The 27,337-nt window shown below is 49.6% G+C and overlaps 2 protein-coding genes across 29 annotated transcripts in view; one reads left to right on the top strand and one right to left on the bottom strand.

Annotated features, from left to right (window-relative positions):
- Positions 1-1,683: 1,683 nt before the first annotated feature.
- Rtl1 (retrotransposon Gag like 1) lies at positions 1,684-7,342 on the bottom strand. Its single transcript, XM_085830656.1, has 4 exons — positions 7,192-7,342; positions 6,874-7,053; positions 3,109-5,907; positions 1,684-2,700 (listed from the first exon to the last, which is right to left on the bottom strand). Exons 1-4 carry the CDS (start codon positions 7,318-7,320, stop codon positions 1,684-1,686), a joined length of 4,125 nt encoding a protein of 1,374 aa, XP_085686782.1. The 5' UTR covers positions 7,321-7,342.
- The window catches only part of LOC110306980 (uncharacterized), a 66,558-nt gene continuing 42,367 nt past the window's right edge, over positions 3,147-27,337 (top strand). For 2 of the 28 annotated variants that reach the window (XR_015045264.1, XR_015045268.1), the window contains exons 1-6: positions 5,556-5,769; positions 11,755-11,835; positions 15,690-15,757; positions 15,861-15,989; positions 18,141-18,270; positions 19,322-19,405. Coding sequence is in view for 2 of the 28 variants with exons in the window: in XM_085830651.1 (XP_085686777.1) it covers positions 15,949-15,989; positions 19,322-19,405 (125 nt within the window). In the remaining 26 variants the exon portion in view is untranslated. Of the gene's footprint in view, positions 5,770-11,754; positions 11,879-15,689; positions 15,758-15,813; positions 15,990-18,140; positions 18,275-19,321; positions 19,406-27,337 lie in introns of those variants that run through there. The other 26 variants (XR_015045270.1, XR_015045269.1, XR_015045267.1 and 23 more) reach the window with 23 other exon arrangements.

Genomic DNA, 27,337 nt, shown 5'->3' on the forward strand with positions numbered 1-27,337 from the left:
CTCCCAGAGTATCCCTCAAGATAGATTTTTTTAAGGCAAGGATCCAGGCCCTCTCCTCAGGGCCCAACTGTGGGAATGGTTCCAGTGGGGGGCTACTGGAGCCTCCTTAGGAACAGGAGGGAGTTCTGAGTGAGGCTGAGCCCCTGACTTTGAACCTGGGATCCTCCCCATGATCTCATGGTGCTACCGTCAGGGGTAGATTCCTTGTCATGAGGCCCCTTAGGACCCATAAGGGCACAGTGACCCCAGTGCTGGCTGGAGGGGGCGTGGAAGGATGCAGTCTTCAGTTCTAAGAACTGTTTTTCTGGGACCCAAGCTCAAACATCCTGCCTGTTGACCCTCCTCAGCTGTGGGCATTGAGCACAGTCTGGCCATTCCTCATTTCTCATGTGACTAGAGGGCTGGGACCAGATGAGGGCTGGGATTTCTGGGTACCCTCCTTCTGTCCCATGAAACCCTTGGTCCATTTCCCATAGGAGCCCAAAGTTTTGAGAGTGCAGTGACTTCCCTCCCTTTGGGAGAAGACAGGAGGCCTGTTGTTCTGTCTTCATGAGCTGTTTCCGGAGAGTCAAGCCCTCCTATCCCTGCCCCTCCCACCCTTGCCCATCCCAACCCTCTCTTCACCCTCCATACTTTCTGACCCCATGCTCCATGTTCTCCAGTCCTAACTCCTACTATCTACCCCCTCCCTTTTAGAACAAACCACAAAGTCAGATAATCTTTTGTTCTCTTTATTCATGGGGCAAAAGCAGGTATGAGATGGGAAAGCAATGGAAGGATCTCCCTTCTGTGGCAGTGAGCAGTGGGTCTGGTCAGAGCACTCTTGGCTCCTTGGCACAGTAGTCTGGGTATCTGGGGCTTCACCAGTGTCTCTTGGGGGCTCCCTCCTTTATGTAAGGTCTCTGTCCCTTGCACTGTCCATATGTCCATTTGGGGAGAGAAAAGGGAGCCCCACTTGGTTGCTACCACCCTTTCTTGGGTCCTCTGAGTCTCAGGGACCTTCAAGGTGGACTAGTCCATCTGGTAAGTCACACTGGTACGTCAAATGCTCCTTGGAGCAGTTCTGCCCAGGTAAGATCAGAGTTCAGGGACAGATGAGGTGTCAATGGAGCCGGACCAGACCGGTAGTGGGTGGGTGGGTTGGGGGGTGGACTTGCTTGCAGGGTGGGCTGGGGTTGTGGAAAGCATGGAACCACAGCACCTTGGGAGACTGGGAGGGAGTAGGGGCGTGTCCAGGGGAGTCGGAGCACCGGTGTAGAGGTAGAAGTCCGTGGAGCACCCAAGGTCAGTGTCCCAGGATGCACAGGTGGCCGCCTGCCACTCAGGGGGTGGTGGTGGGGTCACTGGCATCTGCTTGCTTGGCTGCGCCTGCTGTGTCTGCTCTGCATCTGGCCTGGGGTGACGGGGTCACTGTTGCTCATCACTGCTCTCTCCTCATTGGTCTCACTCCCTTTTGTGGGCCTGGGGCCCGGACAGTTAGGACAGTTAGGGTTGCACAGTCTTGGCTGGTTCTGGGACGCTGAGAGTTGGCTAGTCCTTTAGCACAGATGATGTTGCTGGTTGGATGAAGTTGTGGCCCTTCACAAGTGGGTTCCCCTTGGGTTAGGAGTAGCAAGAGGGTTTGCTGGATCTGAGCGAAGCTGGCCGAGGCACAAGGGAAAATGGCAGTGACTTGGTGTGTTTTCAGTCAAGTTCGTCATCTGAGTCTGATAGCTCTTCTAGCCTTGCCTGTTCCCTGGCTGGGGAAGGCAGCGCCATTCTGGAGGCCATGGCCAGGAATCGTGTGAGGGCCTGGGCCACCTGATCTCTGCTAAGCAGAGTAAGGCGGCCATCGGTGCCCAGTGTGTAGAGTAGCCGGTTGTTGAGGAAATCTAGGACCTCTGGGTCCAACAGATTTCGTGGTCTGAAGGTGACCGCTTCTTGGTCGCCAAACAGGTCCTCTTGCACGTCGTTGTCCTGCGCGTCCTGCGAGGTGTCTTGCAGGCCGTCATGCAGGCCACACTGACGGTAACGTTGCAGGTCGTCTTGCAGGGCTTCTCGCAAGACGACATCTTCATCCCCAACGACGTGCAGTTCCAAGTACCGGTGCTGGTATGGGTCAGGAAAGACGTCATCCTCAGGGTTGACTCTGACCCCAAAGAACTCACACAGGGTCAACCAGAACCCAGGGGTGAATCGCATCCCCCGTGGAGGCTGGGAATGCAGAGCATTCCGATGCCAGCACCTTGGGCCCAGGAAAAGCTCAGCCAGCTCTCGAGCTGGGAGGGTGTTGGCACCCACTAGAGGGGGCATCTGGCTGAGCAACTGAGCGATGGCTGTGGCCATGCCACTACTCGCAATGAGGGTCGAGTCCAGGATGAGTCGGAGTGTGTGCCGGTGCTGAGGCCTGGCCACTTCCAAATTAGGGGCAGGCACTGGGGAGAGGGGCTGCCTTGCTCTCAACATCACCAGGACAGCTGCCACACCCAGGACACTCTTCCAGTAGAGCAGGCCACGGAAGAAGTTTAGGACAATGGCCCGGATCTGGGCCACACTGAAGTGAGCCAGGAAGCCATTGAGGATATGGTCCATCGGGATGGCAGCCAGTAGCTCCCGCACCATGCTGGGCTCCTCCTCATCTTCTTCTTCCTCTTCCTCTTCAAACTCCTCTTCCTCTTCAAACTCCTCTTCAAACTCATCCTCTTCCTCCTCCTCCTCTTCCTCCTCTTCCTCCTCCCCTTCTTCTTCCTCCTCCTCTCCCTCCTCTTCTTCCTCCTCCCCTTCTTCTTCCTCCTCCTCCTCCTCTCCCTCCTCTTCTCCCTCCTCCTCTCCTTCTTCTTCCTCATCTTCCTCCTCCTCTCCTTCTTCTTCCCCATCTTCCTCCTCCTCTCCGTCTTCTTCTTCTTCTTCCCCATCTTCCTCCTCCTCTCCGTCTTCTTCTTCTTCCCCATCTTCCTCCTCCTCTCCGTCTTCTTCTTCTTCCCCCTCCTCCTCCTCCTCCCCTTCTTCTTCTTCCCCATCTTCCTCTTCCTCCCCTTCTTCTTCTTCCCCATCTTCCTCCTCCTCTTCTTCTTCATTGTCCTCTTTATCCTCAATCTCAGAGGATCTGTCCAAGTAATTTAGATTTGCCCTAATGGACATAAGCAGCAGTGGGCGCAGAAATCTTGCTCTGAAGCCTCTCTGGTTCCAACATCTGCGGAAGAGTGCTTGTGTGTCACCTTCAGCTGGCATCTCCATAACACCAAAATTGAAGTGTGAGAAGAAGAAGACCCAATGCCCGGGGAGAAGTACGGTGAGCCTGTCATTATTCAGAGAGGCTAGATCCTCTGTGTTGAGAAGGATCATGATGGGCTCCTCGGTGTTCTCCAGGTAGCGGCACCACACCATGAAGGCAGCCCGGATTGGAAGGATCCTCATCTCCACTCGAGGGTACTCCACCTCCATTGTAGAGAGGGGTCTTGAATAGAAAGCACAGGTAGATTTCTTGCCAGTTACGTCGTCGGTTTGGACTAGGGAGGCAGACAGGAATGACCCAGTGATGCCTGTTTCCAAGTAGAATGGGTTCTGAGGCTTAGGGTGATAGAGAATGGGCGACTTGCGGAAAGCCCTCTTCAGGGATTCCAAGGCCTCCTGTTCCTCTTCTCCCCAGTAGTAGGGCTCTGAACTCAGCAGTTGTCTCACTAGGGGTGCTGCGATGACAGCGAAGTTCTCCACGAAGTGGCGATAGGGATAGACAAGATCAATCACACTTTGAAGACACCTCCTGCTGCCAGGGACAGGGCACCCCACGATGAGGTTCATAAGGTTCTTGTTCAGTTTCACCCCTTTGGGGGATATGTTGAAGCCCAAGATTTCAGCGGTCTGGCGATGGAACTGAGTTTTGTCCAGTGAACAGTAGATGTTGTGATACCGAAAGCGGACCAGGACTTGGCGGACATGCTGGGAGTGTTCCTCCTGGCTCATTGAGTAGACCAGGACCTCTCTGCCATGGCAAATCACAAACAAACCTAGGATGTCTTTTAGGATGAAGTGAACAATGCTGTTCCCTTCGTCAGAGAATGAGCTCATTGTGAAGGGCCGGTAGCATCTCATCTGGTGAATGCCGAAACCGAACGATGCTCTCCAAGTGTCTTCTGTGTGTGTGACCGTGTGCCTCATCTCACCTTCCTTAATGCCAAGCAGCTCCAGTTTTGTGAACCATGCCGCTCCATGTAGTTGGTCAAACAGCTCTGGTACCATCTGCGTGTAGTCTTGTCTGTCAGTCAGCATGTCATACAGTATCCAGTATTCCTCTTGCTCCCTGGCTTTCTCTTGCTGCCTGGCTTTCTCTTGCATCCTGGCGCTCACAGGTTCCAAAGTCTCTCGGCCCCCAGACTCGTAAAAGACGCCGCGTTGATCACTGTCTCCAGCCTGCTGAAGCTCAGAGGGCTCTGATTCAGAAAGATCATCGGATCCGTCTGAGCTTGGCTGGTCGGAAGTCTCATCATCTGCCTCCCTCGGGTTAAACACGTCGGCCAGGTCTGAGTATGTGTGTGGCAATCCGGGCAGTAGGCTTATGCTGTATTTCTCTAGTGCGATGCATGGTGGAGGTGGGGTAAAGCAATTCCGCAGACAGTAGGGAGAGTGGAAGGTACACCGGCCTCTCACCCAGTCAACTTCAGGGGCATGGGTTCGGAGCCACTTCATGCCTAAGACGATGGAGAAGTTGGGCGAAGGTAAGATGTCAAATTCGATGTACTCATAGTGCTTCTGGTGGACACACACCAGGGGCTCGGTGCACAGCCAGACGGGTTCATTGCCAATCGGGATGCCATCCACACCTTGGATTATCTGTGGATAGGGCTTCTCATAGAGCTCCACATAGTGTTCCTGGGCAAACCTCTCATCCATGTAGTTCCCTTCTGCTCCTGAGTCCACCAGGGCCCGCACTGCGACACTGTGGTAGGGGTCCACTCTCACCAAGAGCAACAAGAAGAGGTGATCACGATCAATGTCTGGGTGGAACTCATTGGGCAGCCAGCTGCTTACCCTCCACTTCTCTGGGGCAGGTGCATCCATCCAGGCTACACTTCTTGGGCGAGACTCAGGTGGGAGCCTGAGTAATGCTCTTCTCTCTGCCAGCTTTTCTTCAAGTTGCAGGATAAGTACAATCAGGTTGTCTAGGGAATTCGGCTGAGGGATCCGGAACAGATAGTGCCTGATCTCTTCGTTGAGCCCCTGGCACAGGTGGGCCTGCAGGACTTCATCTGGCCAGCCTAAGGTGGGTATCAGACCCCGGAACTCATTGATGTAATCGGCGGCACAGCGGTTCCCCTGCCTGATGTTGAACATGGCATCTTCCGCCACACGCAGGGTCTGCCGATACTCAAACTTTTCTGACATGGCCTCCAGGAAGGCTGAGAAGTTGTTTATCACGGGGCTGTTCTGCTCTACTAGGTCATTGGCCCATTCCAAGGCTAGATCAGTCAGGTGGCAGATGACAAATTTCACCCGCAGCTCATCATTGTATAGCATGCTTGGGTAGTTCTGCATTGTCATCTGGCAGAGCACGACAAACTCATGGTAGTCTCTGCGATCTCCAGAGAAGGGCCTGAGGGAGGGCAGGCGACCTTCGTTGATAGCCTGCATCATGAGCCTTTCTGCCACTCTCTGTTGTTCTTTTAGGTCCTGCATCCGGAGGAACAGCGAGATGACGTTCCCCATGGTGGCCACGACTTCTTCTGGAGAGTTCTTGGGCTGACCTTCCTCTTCACCATCTTCCTCTTCCTCCTCTTCCTCGTCATCTCCCAGGTCAGTATCATCTTGGTCTGACTGGGTATTAGATGAGTTGATTGTTTCATCCATGCTATAATCGGATGCCTCACTGAGTGGATCCGACCCTTCCTGGTTTGAAATATCACTTGATTGGTTTGAACTGTCGCTTGACTCCTGGTTCGAATTGTCGCTTAACTCCTGGTTTGAATTATCGCTTAACTCCGGGTTTGAATCATAGCTTGACTCCTTTTGTGAACCATCGCTGGACTCCTGGTTTGAACCACCGCTTGACTCCAGGTTGGAAACATCGCTCGACTCTGGGTTTGAACCAAAGCTCGACTCATGGTTTGAACCATTACTTAATTCGTGGTTTGAACCATCACTCGACTCCTGGTTCGAACCATCATCACTTGATTCCTCCATGTCTTGGGGTAGATCGTTAGATGATGCCTCACAGGGGTCGCTGGATGGCTCCTCCACTTCCTGGAGTAGATCAGTGGGCAGCTCTTGCATTTCCTGGTGGGGGCCACTGGATGGCTCCTCCACTTCCCAGAGTAGATCAGTGGGTAGCTCTTGCATTTCCTGGTGGGGGCCACTGGATGGCTCCTCCACTTCCCAGAGTAGATCAGTGGGTAGCTCTTGCATTTCCTGGTGGGGGCCACTGGATGGCTCCTCCACTTCCAGGAGTAGATCAGTGGTTAGCTCTTGCATTTCCTGGTGGGGGCCACTGGATGGCTCTTCCACTTCCAGGAGTAGATCAGTGGGTAGCTCTTGCATTTCCTGGTGGGGGCCACTGGATGGCTCCTCCACTTCCAGGAGTAGATCAGTGGGTAGCTCTTGCATTTCCTGGTAGGGGCCACTGGATGGCTCCTCCACTTCCAGGAGTAGATCAGTGGGTAGCTCTTGCATTTCCTGGTGGGGGCCACTGGATGGCTCTTCCACTTCCAGGAGTAGATCAGTGGGTAGCTCTTGCATTTCCTGGTGGGGGCCACTGGATGGTTCCTCCACTTCCAGGAGTAGATCAGTGGGTAGCTCTTGAATTTCCTGGTGGGGGCCACTGGATGGCTCTTCCACTTCCAGGAATAGATCAGTGGGTAGCTCTTGCATTTCCTGGTGGGGGCCACTGGATGGCTCCTCCACTTCCAGGAGTAGATCAGTGGGTATCTCTTGCATTTCCTCTTGGGGGCCACTGGATGGCTCCTCCACTTCTTGGAGTAGATTAGTGGGCAGCTCTTGCATTTCCTTGAGGGGGCCACTGGGTGGCTCCTTTTCTTCCTGGGCTGGGCCACTGTCTGAGCCCGCCTGGGTCTCCACCTGGGCCTCCACCTGGGCCTCCACCTGGGCCTCTACCTGGGCCTCAACCTGGGCCTCAACCTGGGCTTCAGCCTGGGCCTCCACCTGGGCTTCCACCTGGGCCTCCACCTGGGTCTCCGCCTGGGCCTCTGCCTGGGCCCCCGCCTGGGCCCCGCTGCTGCCTGGTGTCTCTTCAACGGTGTTGGATGAGCCCTCGGAGGACTCCATTTGTTTTGATGATGGATTCTTAAGCTCCATCATCGTCTCAAATGAGTCTTCAGAGGGTTCTATCATGTCGTCGGTTGGAAAGGAGTGTGCTCTGAAGACTGGTAAGATTGTGATGTGTTGTGGTCAGAGACCGCAACTGTGGAGACCAGAACCTGGGGACAGAGGGATAAAAGACAGGAGAAAATGTAGCAATTTAGGTTCTCAAGATGGCAGGGTCAGATTCTATCTCAAGGACAAAGCAGATGCCAAGTTATTAGAATCAGAGAGAAAATGGAGAAATTCTTCCTGCATTCAATTCAGCCTCTTCTTCTGGTTACTTGGGGCACCTCCAGGGGAAAGACTGTCAACCCCTGACCTGCCTTCCAGGCGGAGTCTGACTGCCCCACCTGCCTACTTCCTCTAGTGGAATGAGAAATTCACAGCCCATAAATTTTGTGGAGCAACTGGCCTGGAGCGTCCTCTGTGGCAAGCTAGCACCTGGCAGGGCACACTTCTGGCCCGCTTTGCCCTGGCCAGGTTCTGGCCCGCTTTGCCCTGGCCAGGTTCCCTTCCCATTTGTAGTCACCCAAAAGTCATAAAGGTCACATCTCAATGCCACTCAAAGCGGCTGCTGGCAGGCTTGGTAGTCTAGAGCCAGCCCAGTGAGCTTGGTTGGAGGCGGGAATCTGCAGGGAGATGCCTGCTATTTCATAAACTGGGGAAAGAGGAGAAATCGGGCACTTGGCCACTATCCTGCCAGTTGGGTCAACAGCCAAAAATAGCTCTTATTTCCTCCTCTAGGCTGCAAGCCGAAATAAGTGGGAGAGAGCCATGGCTTTTGGTTTTAATTTTGCTCCCCATAAATGTTTATAAAATGCCTACTATGTGCTGAAAACATGCACTTTTGTGGCTTCATCCTAGGTCACACTTTGTGCATTTGCAGGATAAGAAGGGGGTGGGGGAGGGATAGTATCATTTCTCTTGTTCGGTTTGATCTCTGTCCAAAGCCACGTTTTCTCCAGCTCTGAGCTGAGTCGGAGCTTTCTAAACACCCGTTCGCGGGCTTTCAAAAAAAATATTCTCCCAGGATTGCCTGGTCTGCAGGGCTCCTGCAGCTTTAAACATCTGGCCTCAATTCTGCTCATTGCAAACATTTCTGCACGTCTCACGAATGCTATCTTTCCAAGTTTCTCCTCTGCTTCGGCAGGGACAGGGTTTTCTTTCTCAAGTGCTCCCCCACCCCTTTCTGTCACTGTTGATTTCGTCTGGTACAGGGGTATATCTAACAGAGGTATGAAGTTGGGTGAAAGGGGGGTCATGGGACCTTTGAAATCTGATTGTTCCGTAATTTTTGAAAATCTAGCCATGGAGGGTTTAGTGCACGGAAATTGAATTTAAAGGGATGTATTGGTTTGCAAAACAAATTAAGCTAGTTATTCAATAGCTCAGCCATATAGCTATTGTCTTTATGAATTCAGCACCTTCTGTTACTTCTCAATTTTCTTTTTTAAGGTCACTGGGCTGACCTATCCAAAAACAAAAACACACACACATACACACACAAAACCAAATAAACAGAAATCTCCATGTTGTCATTCATGTAAAACTCCTGTTGGCCATACTCCAAACCTTGCAGCAGGATGCTTTTGGGTCTGCAGTTTCTCAGAATTAGACATCTCCTTGTTAGCATGACACTTAAATTCGATCATGCAATCCCTCTGATTAAAGCCTCTCACTGTTTATTTACTGTCTGCAATATTAAATCCAAACCTTTTATAAACATGTCTGACATGTAAACTTACCAAAAAGAAAAAATAAAATTTCCTCTGGCTGAAATTGAAAGGCCTTAGCATTATGTCCATGCTGGGCTTCTCATTCCTAGAACTGGAGATCACAGGTCCTGAGCCTGCTGTACAGACCAGCAGTTCAGAAACATGCATAGCATATTACATAAATCAACTCATTTCCTCTTTCAGGAAAAGTTGTCTATTATTAAAATATAAAATTTGACTAATTCATCCCCAAGTTCATTCGTGGGACATAAAAATCTCAGCAGGTCTCCACCTAAAAATTGCTCATGGTTTCAATTTTTAAATTTGTAGCAATCCGATTTTAAAGCTAAATGATACCCGTTCTAAATAAAATGCCTATACTTAAAATATTACAAACAAATTTGATCATGTAAGGGATTAGATATTTCTGCTTTCCAGCCCTCAACCAAAAATCTCTTGTCCTAAAAATTTTAATATGCCTGGATATCAGAATAAGCCTTTAGTTGAGATAAACAATTTTCATCTTATGATTTTCCTATTTATCGCACGCATATTCACAGACACAGATATTTCTTTTCTGTACCATGAAGTTCCAGTTGCTTAGCATAAATTATTTTTAAACTATGTGATTTAATCAACATAATCAATACAAAATCCACAGTTTCAAAGGCCACAATAAAATATCTTTGACAAAGTCCAAAGCTTTTGTATGGTAACACATGTCGAGCTTCCTGCAACATGCGTGTACTTATGCTCTGCTTACCGCCTCACAAAGTCTCTGCCTTACCTATGAGACCAAGTCTTAAAGTATGATCATAAAGCCATACATTTCTCAGCAGACTGAGCCTATCCAACATGCAAAGCTCATGATATCACTCTCCTAAAATCTCATCGTGGCTGGCATCCAAATTCTTCAGCGTGGCACGAGGGAGGACTCCTCACATCCCTCACCACCGTGTCGAACCTGACACGCTATATAAATGTCATTCCACCTCTCAGCCCCATCTGCAGGTCATCCCATTTCTCTGCACAAAAAGAAAAAAATCCCACTGGATGCCCTGGTACCGAGGGGGCCAGTGGACACTCACCCACGCAGTAAACAGCTCACCAAATCCACACACCTTAGCATAAAAACACGCTTCAACATCATCAAATTCCTTTGAATACAAAACTCTTCACCATTTTACTCCTTAAAATCCTTCCTTGGCCAAACTCCAAGCATCCTGCAGCACCCCCCCCCCCGCCCCCATGCAAAAGGATCAGAAATGATATCTCACCCCTCACTCAGGATGCAATAGTGCCTTCAGTTTGCACATGGGTCAAATCCCCTAAATATATTACAGTGTCCACTCCCTTCTCTGCTGAATTCACAGGCTGTAAGGAGTCACTCCCAGATTTAAACGTTGCAAAGTTTCTATGTAGCATGAAGCTCCAAATCCTTAACAGACAGTACAGGATCTTATCATGTCACGTACCCAAAAAAAAAAGAAAAAAGAAAAAAGAAAAAAAAAGAAACCAACAACTAACAAATCTTCTCCCATCACACTTTGAAGCCGTTTGTTGGCTCAAGTCCAAACTTACTCAAGTGATATTATAATCTGATACGTCATCCCTTAGAATAAAATTCGCACATCTTAGCACAGTTCATTAAATTTGAGCTTGTGACCCCACCTTAAAAACTCGGCAATGTCTCTTAATTGTGCAGGACATAAAAAGTCTAGATTCTTGGCATACGGCGAGAATTTGATTTCGTAACGGAGCTATGTTATATCTATCAAACACAGAAAACTCACCATGTCACTCCGTTAGAATTGGATAAATCAAATTTTTAAGCATGTGCAAAAACCTCATCATGTCTGAGCCTCTAAATAAATTCCAAACTTCTCTGCATAGTCCCCAACTCGGCCATGTAGCTCCTCTAATTGAAACCTTTCCTTGGCGTCAACATTAATCATCGCTCCTTGGCATGCCCTGAGAGTCAGACTTTGGCATTCTCTCCACATCGAAAGTCAGAGTGTTTGGGCACGATCTTAAATGTGTGCCTGTTCACTTTCCTAGTTATGATTTCTCGGTGTTTCTTGTTGCTTGTAATAATAAAGTCCAAAGTTGTTAGCCATAAAATATGTTTTATCATGCGTTCTACAAGCTTATCTCCCACAAGCAAGCAATCCCACCATTAAGGTTTTTTTTTTCTTCTTCTTTTTTTTTTTGTTAAAGCCTTTTGGCAGAAGCCCAAAGCCCTTAGTGTGATAGAAAATTTTGATTTCTCAAAATAAAGTCCAGATTTCTACCCCAGAAACTTAAATTGATTCAGAAAACTCCCACTTAAAATCTTCTCCTACATTTCCAGTAACACTGAAACAACTCACTGTCGTTGCTCACGTGACACCCTTGTTTTACCATTCTTCACTTCCAGCCAATCAAACTTCCCGCCCACAACACAAACCCCAAGAGCTTTAGCACTAAGTGGAGCCTGGGGCAAGTATCGCTCCTATGGAAAACATATAGGTGCTTCCCTGATTTGGGAAATTGAGAGCTTAAATTGTTTTGCATGAAACATCAATTTTAACTTTGTATAGCTTCCTTCCTCGTTTCTCCACAGGTGTTCCTGTTGAAAGACTGAGTCTTTCCTAAGCCAAATTTGATTTTGCTGTTTTTCAAAAAAAAAGAAAAAAATTTGCATTTTGCATTTTTTTAGTCTTCAGTTCACCCAACAGTCTTTTCTTTTTTTTTTTCTTTTTTGGCTTAGGTATCCTGCTTGGACCCCTAAGAACTTGAGACAGTACCACCGTGTAGCCACCGTGCCACGGACATTAAGGCTCTGCTGAGGGTAAGAGCCCCCCTGTAGCAAGAGAAGGGAAGTGCTACACCAGGTAGGTGGCCCAGCTCAGGGGTCTGCTCCTCTGAGTGGACTTGGGACATGTTAGAATGCTATCCTCCCTCTCTGATGTCTTTTTACAATCACTTTGGCTTCCCTTGCCTCCTCTTCTGAAACTCACCCTGCTTGCCTCTAGGTTATGCAGACGAGACACTTGTCCGTCTTTCAGATGCGTCTCCATGTATATTCTCAAACCTTACATAATATCTTTCTGAAAATTTCTATAAAAATCTAGACCTAGTGCCTAGGGTGGGAATGTACCCTTTGGGTCTTTCTCAGACCCTCTGCCCCACAACATTGAAGACAGACACCCCAGTCTCACCACTGTTAGCGCCTGCCCGAGAGAGACTTGGTCAGGTTAGCTCCTTGATTGCCTCTGAGCAAGTGGCCCATGGTGTCAGGGCTGCCACGGAGCATCTATGAAGGGTTCAGTGGGGGGGGGGGGTGCAGGGGGGGCAAATCCCTCAGCGAATACCTTTCCCTGTACAGTAAAGGAAATCTGATTTTAAAAATAGAGCTTGGGAGAGGAGAGGAGAATGTATTTAGGAGCAGAGTTGAATGTTCAGCATGGGCTGGGGTGGGGTGGGGGGGTGAGGGTGGAGGAATTAGGGGAAAGGTGAGGACAGAGGAGAAGGACATGAGGCCCCCAAGAGCTCAGGAGGACAGTGAAGCCACGTAGAGGAGTCGAGGGCAGCCATGGCTCTCAAAGACCTTCTTTGCTATACCTGGGGTCTCGGCTGTAGGATGAAGACCCCGGTTACTTTGGATTTCTTTTATGAGCCATTCGGTGGTACTTAAGTGGTGCTTAAGCCTTCAGGCCTATAGCACTAAGTCTCCTCAGAATGAAGACTTTTTTTGTCATTGCTCCACTGCCCTGGCCTTCTGGTGGTATGGATGGACATGGAGCACTAGAATAGGGGTGGGTGTGCCAGGACAATAAGGGACACAAATTATGTTATTTACTTATTTTGTTTTTCACAAATGTCAGGGTCAAGATGTGCCTTGGGTGGGTGGAGCCCTAGGGTCCTCGTTGCATCTCCTGGTGGATTAGAGTGGTTATTGGTCCCTCTTCCTATTCAGCTTGCTGGATGGGCTAAGCCATACCCTCATCAGGGCTTCTTAAAAGCCCAAAGAAGGAGCTTGGGTCTAATGCTGTGGTTCCAGTGTCGCTGGAGTCTGCAGGGCTACCCACTGGTCTTGCCCACTCCACCCTGGCTTGGGCATCTGAGAGGAGAGAGCCTTTATCTTTCTTTTCTGCATAGCCACATTGTTCTCCCTACTCTGTAGTCTGGATAAAAAGCCTCCATCATCAGGCCTTCATCCCTATGGTGAGGCAACTAAGATTTTTTGAAGGGAGAATCCAATGACTCAGGATAGAGAGTGAATCACAGTAAGTCAATGGACATTTCTTGCAGCAGACCCTCAGCTTGTTGCATCTAGAGGCAGAGCTGTGCCCTTGACCCAGCAGCCTTGTGTCCTGGCCCCTTCATGTTTAACTGGCACAATGGGGGGGCAGCTAGATCACTCTCCCAGAATAACTGTGGAGGGGTGGGGGAAGTATGCCACTCTGGGAGGGGCTGTGTGGCTGTGCATGAGCACACCCCTCCCCCCTTCTTCTTTGGGTTGCCCAGTTGCATAGCCAATCAGCTGCTCCTGAGCCTAAACTTTCCTTTCAAGGCTTGTGGGCAGAGATGAGCCTTGGAAGGAGATGCAGCCCGTGCAGCTGCTAGCCCCGCTGGGGCCTTGACTTTGCACATGGCCTTCTCTTCCTACCCCTCAGTTTCCCCTTGGCTTTCTTACTTTCTTCTGACAACAGCATGGCCCAAAGAAACAGGTGGCGCTCAGGGACTCTTGTTCCCCCTTAGTTCTAATACCCACACCTAGAAATTAGGCTCCTACTTTCATTTAAATCCAAGTCTTCTAATCTAAGCAATGGTTGAAAATTTACAGGTTGTCTAATCCTTGCCTTGAATCTACAGCTCCTGCCTAGCTCTGGCAAATTTTTCTCTATGCCTGGTACTCTTTTGACAACGTGGTCGAACCTTAATGCCTGCAGGCATAGGGCTGACAGTAAGTTGTATCTTAGAGATGGTGACTTCAAGTCAGGAAGAACTCATCCTGAGGTCTGTGAGAAGCCCAGCTCTAGGGCCAGGGATAGAGGGTAGCCAGCCCTATAACCCTCTCCTTGCCCATTTAGAATGGGAAGAGGGTATTCCCTTTGTAAACTGTGAAAAACAAAACAAAACAAAACAAAACGAAAAACAACAACTGATGTAGGAGTCTGGCCTGTTCTTGTTATTAGGCTTTATCTGTTAATTGCTTTTAGAGCACACACTCTAATTGCAAGGGTCAGACAGCATTGAATGTGTGGTATCAACTTTAGCCCCATGAGGGGAGCAAGCTCTGCATTGAAAGAGACTAAACCTAAACCAGAGTGTTCCTGTTCTCCAGGACCCTCCAGCAAGAGCACAGCCTCACTCCAGTGACAACCACTTTACCCATTGCAAACAGTGGTCATGACTATCCTGCAAAAGGCAGGGTAGGGCCATGCAGAAGACCTAAGGCATCCAGTCACATCTGGAGCCCCTGTGCCACAGACAGGGCTAACTAGAATTTCCCAATCATAATGAAATCTGCCCAGCTCTGATTTCTTAGCCTCTAATATCATGGTTGGAGGATTTTCTTACCACTTTGCAGAATTAAACTGACATGTGGAGGCTTTGGTGCTAACTCCCAGCACCCAGGAAGGTTGAGGTGGGTTGCAGAGCTCTGAACCAGATTTTTGCCCCCTGGTAGATGACACAGGCAGAAACAGGTACCCAAAGAGGGATCAGGCAGTTGCCATTTAGAAACCTGGAGAGCCTCGTGGCCAGAGGATGCCTTCATTCCACGCTGTTGATGCAGTTAGTCTCGTGGTCTGACAGGCAGCCAGACATAGAAGTGGGGGCCTTAGTGTCTGCTTCCATCGCCCCAAAAGGATCCTGCTGTCATTCCCATTTCATTTTGGCTTATATGGTGTCAACAGAGGGACAGGATGGGATAAGACAGCTGGCCGAGGCTCCACTAATTATAACTGCTCAAGTATTTGGATAGCAGTGGTAGTGTGTACCCCAGTACATGCCCAACCTAACCTTTAACCTTTAGTCCTGAGCATGGCCATACCCTTGCCACTGACCAGGTAAGCCCCTCTCCACTGGGCAGAGGCCAACATGGGACCTCTACCCCTGCTTACCTTGACTTCAAGTGTCCAAGTGGATCTCCGGTGGTCCTGCTCTGTTCCTGCTTCTTCCTAGAAGCTGTTGGATAAATATGTTTTCTTCTTAGTTACAGACGTACCATCCAGTTGCAACTCCCCAGCCCACCCCCCTCCTGTTCCCCAAAACAGGATTCCTGTTTTCAGACATCTCTGCCCTTCTGTGTATTTCCCATATGCCAGGCATGACTGGTGAGAAATCATACACTTGAGGTTTTTTTTCACTCCTTAGAATGATCTCTGCATCGTGGTCGCTTTTTAAAATTGTCACATTGGAGAGGAGGACCATGAGGCTTGGGGTCATGCCATGACCTCATGTGTGCCTGACAGTCCTAATGGAGACCAAGCAAAAGCTTTTCACCCTCAGATGGACACCCAGTGTGCCCTCTCTTCATGAGGATCCCTTTAAGTCTCCATAATAACCTCTTAGATCCCAGCATTGGTCAGCAGTGGTTGCCTTTCAAGCACACAGTAGGTCTACTGGTAGCAGTGAGGCTTGGGTCAAGGGCTCAGGGAGACAGGGGACTCCTGACTCTCATTCTTTCTCTTCTAGGTAACCCAGAGATAAGATGCTTTCTCCCAGGAAGGGAGCAGTTGCCTGGCCCAGGATCACAGAAAAAGGTCTGTGGAATGTTCTCTTACCTTCTAAAAATGTTAATTTAGAGAACTTGCAAATTTGCAGATTTTCCCAGAATGGAACTAACTGGAACTCTTCATTTTACAGCTATGGCTCACTGCCCCTCAGGGGGCAGGGGGCTGGTGATTCCTGAGGGAGCCCTGCTCGCTTCCAGGGTGAATTGTCCGAAGTCACCATGGAAAACCAGCAGCCCAGAATCAGTGCCCTGCCAGGCAGGTAAGCCCACCTCTCTTGTACTTTGTTCTTTTAAGGGTAAGAGGCTTCCTAGAGGGGTGGAGGTCACACAGCCTTAATAAGCTGGTATCCTTGTCTCTCTGTGGATAACTAAGGAAGACTTAGTTAGCTGCAGAGAGGATGCTGACCATGATGATGCCCCTGATGGGGACTAGAGGCACAGGGAGAGCAGAATAATGCCCTTTTAGGAGGGAGATCTTAGAACCCTGACTATAGCTACTAACCCCCTCTGTAAGATCAGGGAAGCAATGCCCCAGTAAATCTGAAATAGAAAAGCAACAATACCTGGTGGAGAGGGAGAGTCCTTGCCCCTTGCAAAGGTAGCTGTTTGAGGATCTTAATCCTCTGGACTCATTTATAAGGCCTTCTCAGGATTTTGGAATTCAGAGGAAAACAAAGGAAAAGAGCCAAACAGGAAAGCAGTGTTGGGAAAGTTGCCCCCTCCCTGCCCCCCCCCACTCCCCACCCAGGGTGGGTGGTGTTTTCCTGAGACAACTTTTAGCTTTTTTATGGGGTTGTCTTCAGGCTGTTTTGACCTGGAAGTAACCCTAAACTGCAGGGCAAGCACAGGGAGTCTCCATCTGAATATTGCTTTTAATTTAAAAAAAAAATCATATACATTATATATGTCATAAAAATATTTTGCATTTGTGAAATCCTTGCCTGTTCCCCAAGGTCTTTGCAGGTACAGAGCCCATTCCACAAATCGTGTGAGCTAAAGAGCTGAACCTCAAGTGATTACAGACCAGCCATAAAGGCAGCACAGTGCTTAATGCTGCTCAGGTTTTATTTTCCCCTGCCTAAAGTCATGGCAGGAGACTAGTCTGCATTTCTTCAGAGAAGACAGTTACCCAGTAAATGAAACAGCAGCTTGGCAAGGGTAGACAAAGGTGGATGAGTCTTCAGACTGCTAAGTTTAGAAAGGGTTAAATTTTTTTTTTTTTTGGTTCCGAGGGTCTCTGAGCATCAAGTGCTTCTCTGAAGATGTGGGTGTAATCATATTATCTTTGTCACACACTCAGCCCTATGCGCATTCTGAGATTCTGACAGCCCCTGACAGCTGCAGAGGGCCTCACTAGCTAGGTCTGAAGCTCAGGATGCAAGCCAGACTTGGGGTACCTTGGAGAGAAAGGGGTCTTCTGAGGAGCCCAGTGTGCACTGCACTACTTGGATAATTTAGTGATGCTGATGACAGGACCCTCTGCGTTAGACCCTGAAGGTACACAGTAATAGTGTGGGTTGCTTAGGAGTCAAGCTGTCAGGGCACGTAGCATGGCCTCGGCTCGTCGCCAGCAAGCAGGCTCCACAGTTGAGACACATGCGGCTTCTGTGTTTATTTCTCTAGAGGACCGTGTCCCCTGTGCCAGCATCTATCTCAAGTCACATTCCCCTGGAGTTCCCATTCCATACAGCTAATCCCCTAGAACTCGGGCCAGCGCATTAGCTTTCTGGGCCTCTTAAGGACCAAAGAGGAAAATGTTCCCCCATGGGTACATTGCAGACGTGGAGGGTCGGATTGGAAGTGAAATCACAGCCTAGGCTCACACCTGCTGGCTGCATGTCACTGACAGGCTGAGCGGGCTGCAGCGTCAGCGCAGAAGCACAGAAAATAAAAGTTAAATTAAAAAAAAAAAGGAAGAGAAAAAAGATAAACCTTGACTCCCCTTTTGAGACCCTTTGTGCTGAGAACTTGTTTTGGGCACCCACAACTTTAATGGAATTTGTTTTTTGATTTTTTCCGTTTGTTTGTTTGTTTGTTTGTTTGTTTGTTTTTGGCCAGTCAAGTCCTCCAAAAGAATAAACAACAACAGCAACAATAACCGTAACAAAAAGCCATAAAAAAAAGCCATGCAAAATATTTATTGTAATTTTACAGCAAAAGTACTGCTAATTAATTTGGTGGTTGGTAAAAGTCCATGTGGTTATAGGACTGAGCCCCTCCCTCATCTATAGCCCCCTCCTCAATTTAGCAGCTCTGGTCCTCCTGGGCTCCTGCATTTTTCTGTACATTTGTGCACCTCTATAAACACACCTTTCCCGAGTCCCTGACTTTTTGTCTTTCGTGCGGAGGCTGTTTCAGAGCTGGCGTTCTTCCTTTAGCATTTTGTATCAGCTTGTTTTCCTCCCCTCCAGAATTGCTTGGCCATAACAAAGACCCATTGCCTTTCTGATGACACTCAGCACCTCGGATTCTGTATACACGGGAGGTGATTTAAGCATCTTACTGCCACCCTGAAATCCGGGGTCCTTTATCCTGGCAGGTGTAAGTAAGTGCTTAGTGCCTTGGATCTGGGGAGAGAGCTCCCGAGCCCTTATGACATTATTACAAATGAATATATGAATGCATACGTTAGCGGAATGAAAGGCAGTGTGCCTCGGACCAACGATGGGAAACTGTCTTGGAACAAAAGATCATGATTAATCTGGTCCATTGTAAAATCCAGACGTCCATTAAAAGACAATAGGTTTGCGCATTTCCCTCTTTTTAAGAGCTGTTTAATATTCCGGTGTACGTATGCAACACCCTGTTCTGTTATTGAAAATGCCGGCTGTCCTGTTCCCTTCCTGGAGAGTGCGTGCAGATAGAAGCCTGGTGAACATCCTTCTCATCAGGGCAGGTCATGGGTTCCTGTTTGTTCAATATGGTATTTAAAAAATAAAACCATGAATACATCCATAAAAGTGTTCTCTGCAAGGGTCAGCGAGGAGGGCACGCCACACACACCCACATTTTAATTAATGTGATCCAGCTCAACTGATGGCCGATTAAAGAGAGCTAAGCTGTTTTCATTTTATGCCGTTGCTGATGGCACCACAGAGAACATTCTGGTAGCTAGGCTGGTGAACACATCCCTCTGTTTACCCCAGCCCCTTAGCGGTGGGCTAGCTGAGTAAATGGTTTGCACAGATTTGTTTTCACTGAGCAATCTTTCTAAAATACCAGTTTGCTCCCGTGTAGCCTTCTAGCCCTTTCGCTGACTTCCCAGAGCTTCCGGGATTAAGTCCAAGGGGAAAGGAAAAAAGCCTGATACAGAAGTTCGGTGTTCAACGGCTTGTAACCTCCTAATACTCCCCACCCCACCCCTTTCCCCCACTGGACACACTGTGCTTAAGCTGATGAATAAGCTTGGCACCCATCTCCTGAATGCACCCCCATGGTTAGGCGTGTGCCCCACCCTGTGTCCAAAATGTCCCAGGCCATGGTCTTGTAGGATTTCCTATTCTAAGGCTATTCCCACTGCCCCCCCTCCCCGCCCCGTGTAATTAACAAAATGGGTCAGAGGTTAATCACCATGTTCTTTTGCCCCTTCCAGAAGACCCTTTTGTGTTTCCCTGACACTTGACTTCGGAGACCGCCCCTCTAAGCAGAGGGCCATGTCGCCTGCTGCGTGTTGCTGGTGAGTTTGCATATCGCCGTAATTCTGCACATGGAATGACACACTCCTGTGCACACACCTGTACACACATGCACCTCATAGTCGTGATTAATTTTACATTGTGACTATAATCTCTCAGCTTGCTCCTTGCCCTCTCATCCCAGGATATAGGGTAGGAAAGAGCTGTGACAAGTCAGTTATAAAACACACAGGTTTGAGAGTGGACATGTGTGTCTTTGAGTCAGCCTTGCCTCTAGGGTCAAAGGACGTGGCATGTGTGTGTAGGGTGAGATGGCGTAGGTACCCTTTCCTTTTTAGTGTGGGAGTAGGCTTGTCAATCATAAGTAGCCATCTTAACTCCCATCCAGATTTTGCATGGTCTCAAGCTGTGTGTCCTTAGGTAGCCCAGGAGTGTCTCTGTGCTTTGGTTCCTTCCTTTCATTTTTCTTTAAAAATCCAGAATCTCTCTCAACACAGGCCCATTGAGATGTCACTGAGAAAAATAATTCATATAAGTCATCTGGCATAGGAACACAGGCAGGGAGGGTACTCAGTAAAATCCAAGCTTCCCTAGCCCAGCCCAACCCAGCCCGGCCCGGGCCGGCCCAGCCAGGTACCACCCATTCCCTCCCTCTTCCAGGCAGCTCTGCCTTTTCAGAGAACATGACTGACAGACGCAAAACAAAAAGCCTCCAGGATGAATAACGCCTCCAGCTCCCTTACCCAAGCCCTGACCCCTTTTAGACCCTCCCAAGGTACCCCTGTTCTTCCTCAAACGCCTGGGGGTTGGCCCAGCTACCCTACTGCTTTTAATTGGGGTCTCCTGTAATTTGGTAGGGATTGAATCTTATTTTCATATAAATAAATAAAAGAAATCAGATTGCGCACAGGAAGCCTTTAGAGGCTCTTATTTCGCTGCCTTCAGCATGAATGACTCCCGAGAAATAGTGGGGGTGGTCTCCAGATGACCCCCAGAAAGCTTAGCTGCTCAGTGGCACAGAAACGCCTGGCCCGACTCACTAAGCCGTCTGTGTGCTGTGCGTTCAGGGGAAGTGCAACTTGCCTGTCGCCCCTTACACAGAAGGGACCCTCCTTGTTTGCCTGCACAAAGGCGTCTCTCTCTCTCTTCAATGTTTTCTTTCTTCACTGGTCAGGCAGATGGTTCCTCCATGTGCGACCCTGCCACAGACACCCATTTCTCAACTCCCTCAAGCGGGTATTTCATCTCCTGCCTTGAGCAACAGGAGTTAGCAGAGGTGGAGTGTTCCCTCCCTTCCCAGCAGGGGCTAAAGGGCTTGCTGCCCTGTGACCCCAGCTCCTGGGCTGGACTTTGGGTGGCTTTTCAAATTCACAGGGAACAAAATCTGAACCCGTCAGGGTCTTCAGTCACCTTTAACCAGAAATATTTAATCACAAACCTGTGAGAGTGTGTGTCAACGCACTTGTGCATGTAGGCACGTGCACACACACACACACATACACACACATGCTGGGCCCCCTGGACCCTCTCCCCACATAAAAACAGCAAGGGTATTGACACATATGATTGTCACATTGCCAAATGTCAAATGTCCACATCCAGAGCTCTCAACAAGTCCTTTAATCACAAAACTACACCACAGCAGCACCACCAATAAAACCACCCAAACGCCAAAGCTCTGGGGGTCCAGGCTGCCTCCCCAGCAACCTTAACCCAGATGCATCCAGGCAATCTTGTGGACACTAGCTCTCTGACCTGCAACACGATGCTGCCCCCACTTGGCGGGTCAGAGCAGCAGAACGACCTTGAGGCCCCCAGATCCTGTTGTCAAGAACTGACAGTCACTTGGCAGAAACCGGGGAACTTTTCTCAAACAATTCTATCATTTGCATTTCCTTTCCTGCCGTTTTGGAGATATTTTTCTCCATTGAGATATGCCCTTCTCAAGGTTTCATCAGGTCAGGTCATCCTGATGATTTCACAGACAAGAAACCCCAGCCACCTTCACAGCTGGCCCCTGAAAGTACACACTCACACATACTGCACATATACTGAGTAGAAGCCCAGGAGCAATGACAGAGTCTCCCATAGAAACTACACAGCACAGGTGTGTCTGGATGAGGGGAACATCTGCTTAAAGCCCCCAGTGAAACCCCCATTAATAGGCTAGCATTTCAGCCACAGCCATCAGTGCCCAGGCTCCTGAGTCCCACCACTGGAAAGGGTGCTTTTCCAAGCCTCCCACCCTATTCAGGTCATGCAGCCCTCTGACTCTGTGGCTAGCATCTAGCCTCCAGAAAAGTGGACTGCTTTTTCTATGACCAGCCGATACCTCAACCAGACAGACCCTTTTTTTTATGCCCCCCACCCACTTTACCAGATTGTTACCTTGCAGATTATTCAGGCCAGCACTCCTGAAATCAGCCAGAGAAGACTCTGAGCCGCTCCAGCTGGCCCTCCCTTAAGGAGGAGTTGGACAGCTCCCACCAACCCCCACTCTCCCAAAGCACTCTCCCCCAATCACAGTGCTTCTCCCTCAGTGCCTCAGTGGTACTACGCTACCAATCAGGGTGCCATTGCCATTTAACCTCTGGTTAGGGTCACAGCAAAGGCCACCCATCCTTGTCCTGACCCCTGCCAGGTACCCTCCAACCAGCCCCACTTGTTGGCTCCCAACTGGGCACTGGGGCTGCTTCTCAAAAGCCTGTCCCCTTGGGCTGCCAGCCAGCTAGAGAAACCTGCTGCAGCTTCCCCATCACCTACCGGCCTGCCTCTCTGCTCGGGTGCCTCCAGTAACAGTGAGCTCTCTCCCCAGCCGCTTGCTTGGGGGCTCACGTACTGAGACGCTCCTCTCAGCCCTCCCCTGTCTTTTACATCAGCCTCCGCAGCTCCAACAGCAGCCTGCTTATGTCTCGGCCCTCAGGTCTTTACAGGAGGCAAGCTCCCTCTCTTCAGGGTCCTCTCTGTGCTGTCGTCAATAGCAAAACCTCCACCCACCCTGAGAATAAATTTGGGGCCTCTTCCACCTGTCTGGGGGTGCTTCTCCTATGCTCCTTTGCTATTGGTTACTGAGTCTTTTGCCCTGCTGTTCTTCCAGCAGCCCAGGGGAGGGCGTGGTGCTCCCCTTAGGGGAGGGGGGGCAGCTGCTCTCTCTCTAGCTCTTAATCAGCTCTGAGACCCTCTCTCTCTCTCTTTCTCTCTCTCTCTCTCCCTCTCCCTCTCTCTCCCTCTCTCTCTCTCTCTCTCTCTCTCTGCCCCTTCACCAGTTGCTAGGGAGAAGCCTCTGAATGCAAAGCCCCCTGTTCTCTATTTTTTTTTCTTTTTCCTGACTGAGCAGTGGCTGCCTGGCCAGCTCCGTTTGACCTGCAGAAGTGGGAGCTACAAGAGCAGCTGCAGTAGAGCCAGGGGGCTCTCAAGCTGCACAGCTAAGCTTGACTCTCCCTCTGTAGCCGTGAGGCCACACAATTCCCTTTAGTTTTCAGAGTCTCAGGCTTTCCCTGTGAAATGGAGATGAGAGTTTTTCTCTCACCGGCTTGAAGTGAGGACTGAAGCAGATGAGAGTAGCTTAGCCTCCACCAGACACTTCATAAACGCTTGTGGAGTCGTCAGTGGGATCCAGGAGGAGGGTGACATGTAACAAGTGTCATAAGAGAGAGAACAGTCTGGCCGTTCAAAGCCCCATGCTGCATACACGCTATAACATCTCCTGGCAGAGGCCCCTCTGCAGGCTTAATCACACAAATCAAGCCAGCCCGGAGGCAGCTCTTAGCCTGAGGAACTCACGGGAGATGCAGCAGGCAGCAGAAAGCCCTGCAGAGCCCACATCTGCATTTACTAGCATTTGCATGGTTTATAACAAGCATTTGGCTTTATAAAGCAGAGAGACACACACAGAGATATTCCTTCCCTGTCTCTCCCTTGAAGTGACAGCTAAGATAAGGAGGCAGCATGCTTAGGGCATGGCATAGCCTCTGGGAAATGGCTAACTCTCCACTCATTCACACCACCAGACACTGCAAAACTCTTACCTCCTAGGTCACTATGGTGAGGCTAGGGTTAAAATGATGATGTCAGTTGGCCGGTCGGCCGATCGCTCGGTCTGTCAGTCAGTCGGTCGGTCGATCGGTCGGTCGGTCAGTCGGCTTCCTGTCTTCGAACTGCAATCATTCTTATGAGAAAACAAACAGGAAATCCTATGCCACACACCAATGCAATCAAGGGTGGGTGATGGCAGTTGGGATTTATGTCACCCTAGACGAAGTCCTGAGCTGGGTAGGCTGTCTGTCCAGAACTCACATGGGAAATTTCACAAAGAGGAAGAGTCTCATTATCTACATTGGATTGGTGAATACACCATGGCACAGAAAAGCAAAGAAGTCCCATACTCACCGTCTCCCAGCTGGTGTGAGGTTGGGCCAGGATGAAACCCAAGGCTCTCCGAGGCTCCCCACCACACCCTGCTGCTGAAGACTGCCTAGCAAGGCTGTGCTGAGTGGTGTGGGTGGGCAAAGGATGGATTGACTAGTTATAAGCACCTCCCAGCAGTCCTTGAGATCTCAGCTATTTTGTGGCCCAATCCCTTTATAGGGCAGGGTCAAAATTAGGTGTAGGCACCTACCTATTAGCGGAGGCTTATGAAAATGACATTATTAACCTGATGCAGCGAGGGCCCTATTCATCTGTAATTAAATTATAAATGGAGTTAGTGGGGGGCAAGGGTTTCTGTGTATTGACTGCAATCTAGAGTGCTCAGAATTTTCCAGGGCTCTGGTGAGCTTTTCGATGAAAAGTGTCACCTGAGCAGCTGGGGCTTGAAGCTGGGAACAGAGACCTCCTAAGTCAGGCCCCTCACGCTAGGGATGTGCCCTATACTGACCACTTTATGGTGGGAGAGCCCCCAACCACCTCCTCAAACACAAACTTAGTCCCTGAGCTTCCTCTCATCTCAAGTTGCCATCTGTGAGAGAGAAATGGAACCTGAACTTTCTGAGAGACAATCCCATTCCTGTGTGATAAGAGAGGGGAACCAAGCATCATTCAAAGAGACAGCCTTCTCCCACAAACTTTCCTGGTTATTGCTACGGTTGCCAGACACCTGTCTGCTTGTCAGAGCTGTATTCAACAGGAGAACTCAGGCGACTTCCTTCAGAGGGAGGTGTGGATGTGGATGGGGATAGGGGAGTAGAGAGGGGACTCTAAAAAAGGAACAGAAAGCAGAGTTCTGCATCGGATAGGAGTTGGGCCACTTAAGATTTGTGCCAACTCACGGTGCAGTGGAAATGGTCGGAAATCTTTAAACAGCAGCCAAGAGTCTGTGGCGCCCCCAAGTGCCACAAGGGGGCTGCCTGGGCTACAGTTTTTGCGTTCCCAAATGAGGAGGGGGGAGACATGAAGAGGGACCTACGCTTTGGCTTTCTGTGGCAGCGCTTTTAATTGCAGCAGATGCAGAGGACGCAGGCAGGCAGGCGGGCGGGCGGGCGGGGGGCGACAGTGTCCCGGGGTGGCTTCAGGCTGCACCTCTCCCACAGAGACTGTGCTGCAGTGCAGCAGGAGCTGCAGCGGGCGAGCAGCTGAGGGTCGGAGCTGTCCGATGTCTGCTTCCCACAGTGAGGAACGAAAGATGAAGGAGAGGGCTTGCAGGCAGTGCGAAGTGGCCAGGATCCCAGGAAACCCAAGGGAAGAGTGAAGATGAGCCTGTGGCTTTTGCAGGAGGGCCAGAAAAGTGTGGGCTCTGGGAACGGTGGAGAGTCATAAGGGGTTAGTGGACCAGCAGGTCTTGGGGTCTCAAGGTGAGTCAGTTTGCCGTCCTGTGACTGAGCGCAAAGCGAGGGGGGCTGAGAGCAGCGGAGGCGGGGCGGCTGTTTGCAGCCTGCAAACAGCGTTAGGGGGAAAGCATCAATTCTTACCTTTCGAGCAAGGCTTAATTAAAAAAAAAAACAAAACGAAAACTAGACAGTGTGACTGAGCCGGTTATTCAATGTGTGTGACAGGTGACAGTGCTGTTCTCTTAACTAAATTGGCACAGTGTCCCAGCAGAAAGACACACAGGTTGCTGGTTTTGCCCTAAGGAAAGATGCTGCTGCGGGGTCTTTACAGCTCGGGGCCGGGGGTGGGGAGGGTCTGGCGGTGCTGGAAGTCCCATCAGGGAGTAGATGGTGTGCATCTGGTGGGTGTCTGTTTCTAGAGTGCCCCCCAACACTTTCCCTTCAGTTCACCCAGTTTGCAGGGAGTGTTTCTTCGGTCCCATGCTGTTTCAGATCCTTGTAAACCAGCCTCAGGATGCTGTGTTTCTTTTATTGAGCACCCAAAGCCCCCTCTGAGCTGTTAAGTGTTTCTCTGGACGCCGTCGGCACCTCTGTACTCCATTTTTCACTTGTTGATTAAAAAGAAAGTCAGACTTTATTATGCTTTTTTTTGTCCCAGACACCACAAACGGATAAAACAATGTGTTCTTAAACAGCACAGTTTTAACCTGTATTTCATCTTCCAGATGTAGTGCCCATCAAATTCACACACACCCCTGCTTCATGTGAGCCCTGGACACCCCCTCCCTCCCCCTGTTAAAGCCTTCATCTTTTGCACTGGTTCAAAGCTAATTCTAGAGATCATATTGTCTCTTCTGTGTATCTCAGAATATTTATCTCTAAGCAAAGCTGTTTTCCTTAAAAAAAAAAAAAAACATAAAGATATCCATTGCCACAATCTGTAAAATAAAAATACGTGGGATGCCATTACCACAATTAAGAAATTAACAGCTTTTCCTTTCTGCCATCTAACCTCTATGCAGTGTCCAAATCTGCCTGATGAACTCATAAATTACTTTTATGATTGGCTTATTCAGATTTCTGTCCAAAGTGCTTCCTGCACTTTCAAGGGGACTGTGGGGGTGCTCTAAGGTAAGTACAGCCTGAAACGCAGGGCTTTATACCAAATACAATCTCAGTGAGCCTCGGTTTTTCTCCCTGAAAACGGAGCCAATTCTCAGAGCCTCCCAGGGCCACCAGGCAAATTAGAGACAGGTACACACGCATCCCCCAGCCTCATTTCAAACGGAAAGCAGACACGGGCAGCCAACAGCTGTTACTTGAATTATGTTTTTCCCGGAAACCTCTAAAGGAGTTGGACTGGATAGACAAGAGAGAGCTGGCCATCATCCACAAAACAAAAGGCTCCTGGCAGGCCAGGGCCCCTGAGTGATTTAGCCACCTCGGGGTCGCCTGCACTCCCGGGGGCTAGGTCCGGGACCCCCACAGGGTGCTGTTCCACTAGATGGCACTATCTGCTATGTGTCCAGGACCAGGGCAGACCACTCCCCAAGATGCTCTGGCCACAGCCGAAATATCCCAGCCCAGGTGATTCTAAAATATCATTTTCCACATGCTGTGCAAAGTGCAGCGGCTTTTCTCCCTGCATCCCTCCCAGCCCAGTAGCAGAAACGCAGCGAGTGAACATTTCACAACAATTTGCTTAGACCAAAACACTATTCTGCCCACCCCCCTTTTAGTTCCCAGCCCCACTACATCTGGTTGCTCATTATTTTACAGACAAGGGGATGAGAAGGGGTCAAGCATTTTTCTCAAGATCAGCTAGTTAGCAGAACCCAGGGCTGCAGCCCAGGTTTGTCTGACTCCTTTGCAAAATAGAGACAGGGGAAGGATGGAGGGTCGTTCTGATGGATGGGTTTCTGTGTGAGGATGTATGAGCTGTGCAGGGAGGCAGCTGTATGGATGATAAATGCCGGAGAGATGGTACATGGTGAAGCACAGGTCAGAAAGCTTCCCTGTGGATGGGAGACAGACAGATGGATGAAATAAAGTAAATAAACAGTTTCTCACCAAGATCAAAGGCTTCCCGGCTCTTCCAAGAGTATTTTTTTCTAGTTAACTGCTTGGGAAACCCTTGCCTTCTGCTCACTTTCTGACTGTATCAATTATCTCAGGTGTTTCTGAGATAACAGGTGACCCCTTGACCCG

This window comes from Mus caroli, unplaced genomic scaffold (assembly GCF_978045245.1).
Source record: "Mus caroli unplaced genomic scaffold, Mus_caroli_1 scaffold_14, whole genome shotgun sequence".
Classification (NCBI taxonomy): Eukaryota; Metazoa; Chordata; class Mammalia; order Rodentia; family Muridae; genus Mus; species Mus caroli.

Coding starts and splice junctions, on each gene's coding strand:
- Rtl1 (XM_085830656.1), bottom strand. CDS start 7,320: ATGATAGAACCCTCTGAAGACTCATTTGAGACGATGATGGAGCTTAAG. Junction 7,054..7,191: donor CAGGCAGCAGCGGGGCCCAG/GCGGGGGCCCAG, acceptor GCCCAGGTGGAG/GCCCAGGTGGAGACCCAGGC. Junction 5,908..6,873: donor CCACTGATCTACTCCTGGAA/GTGGAGGAGCCA, acceptor AATTCGAACCAG/GAGTCAAGCGACAGTTCAAA.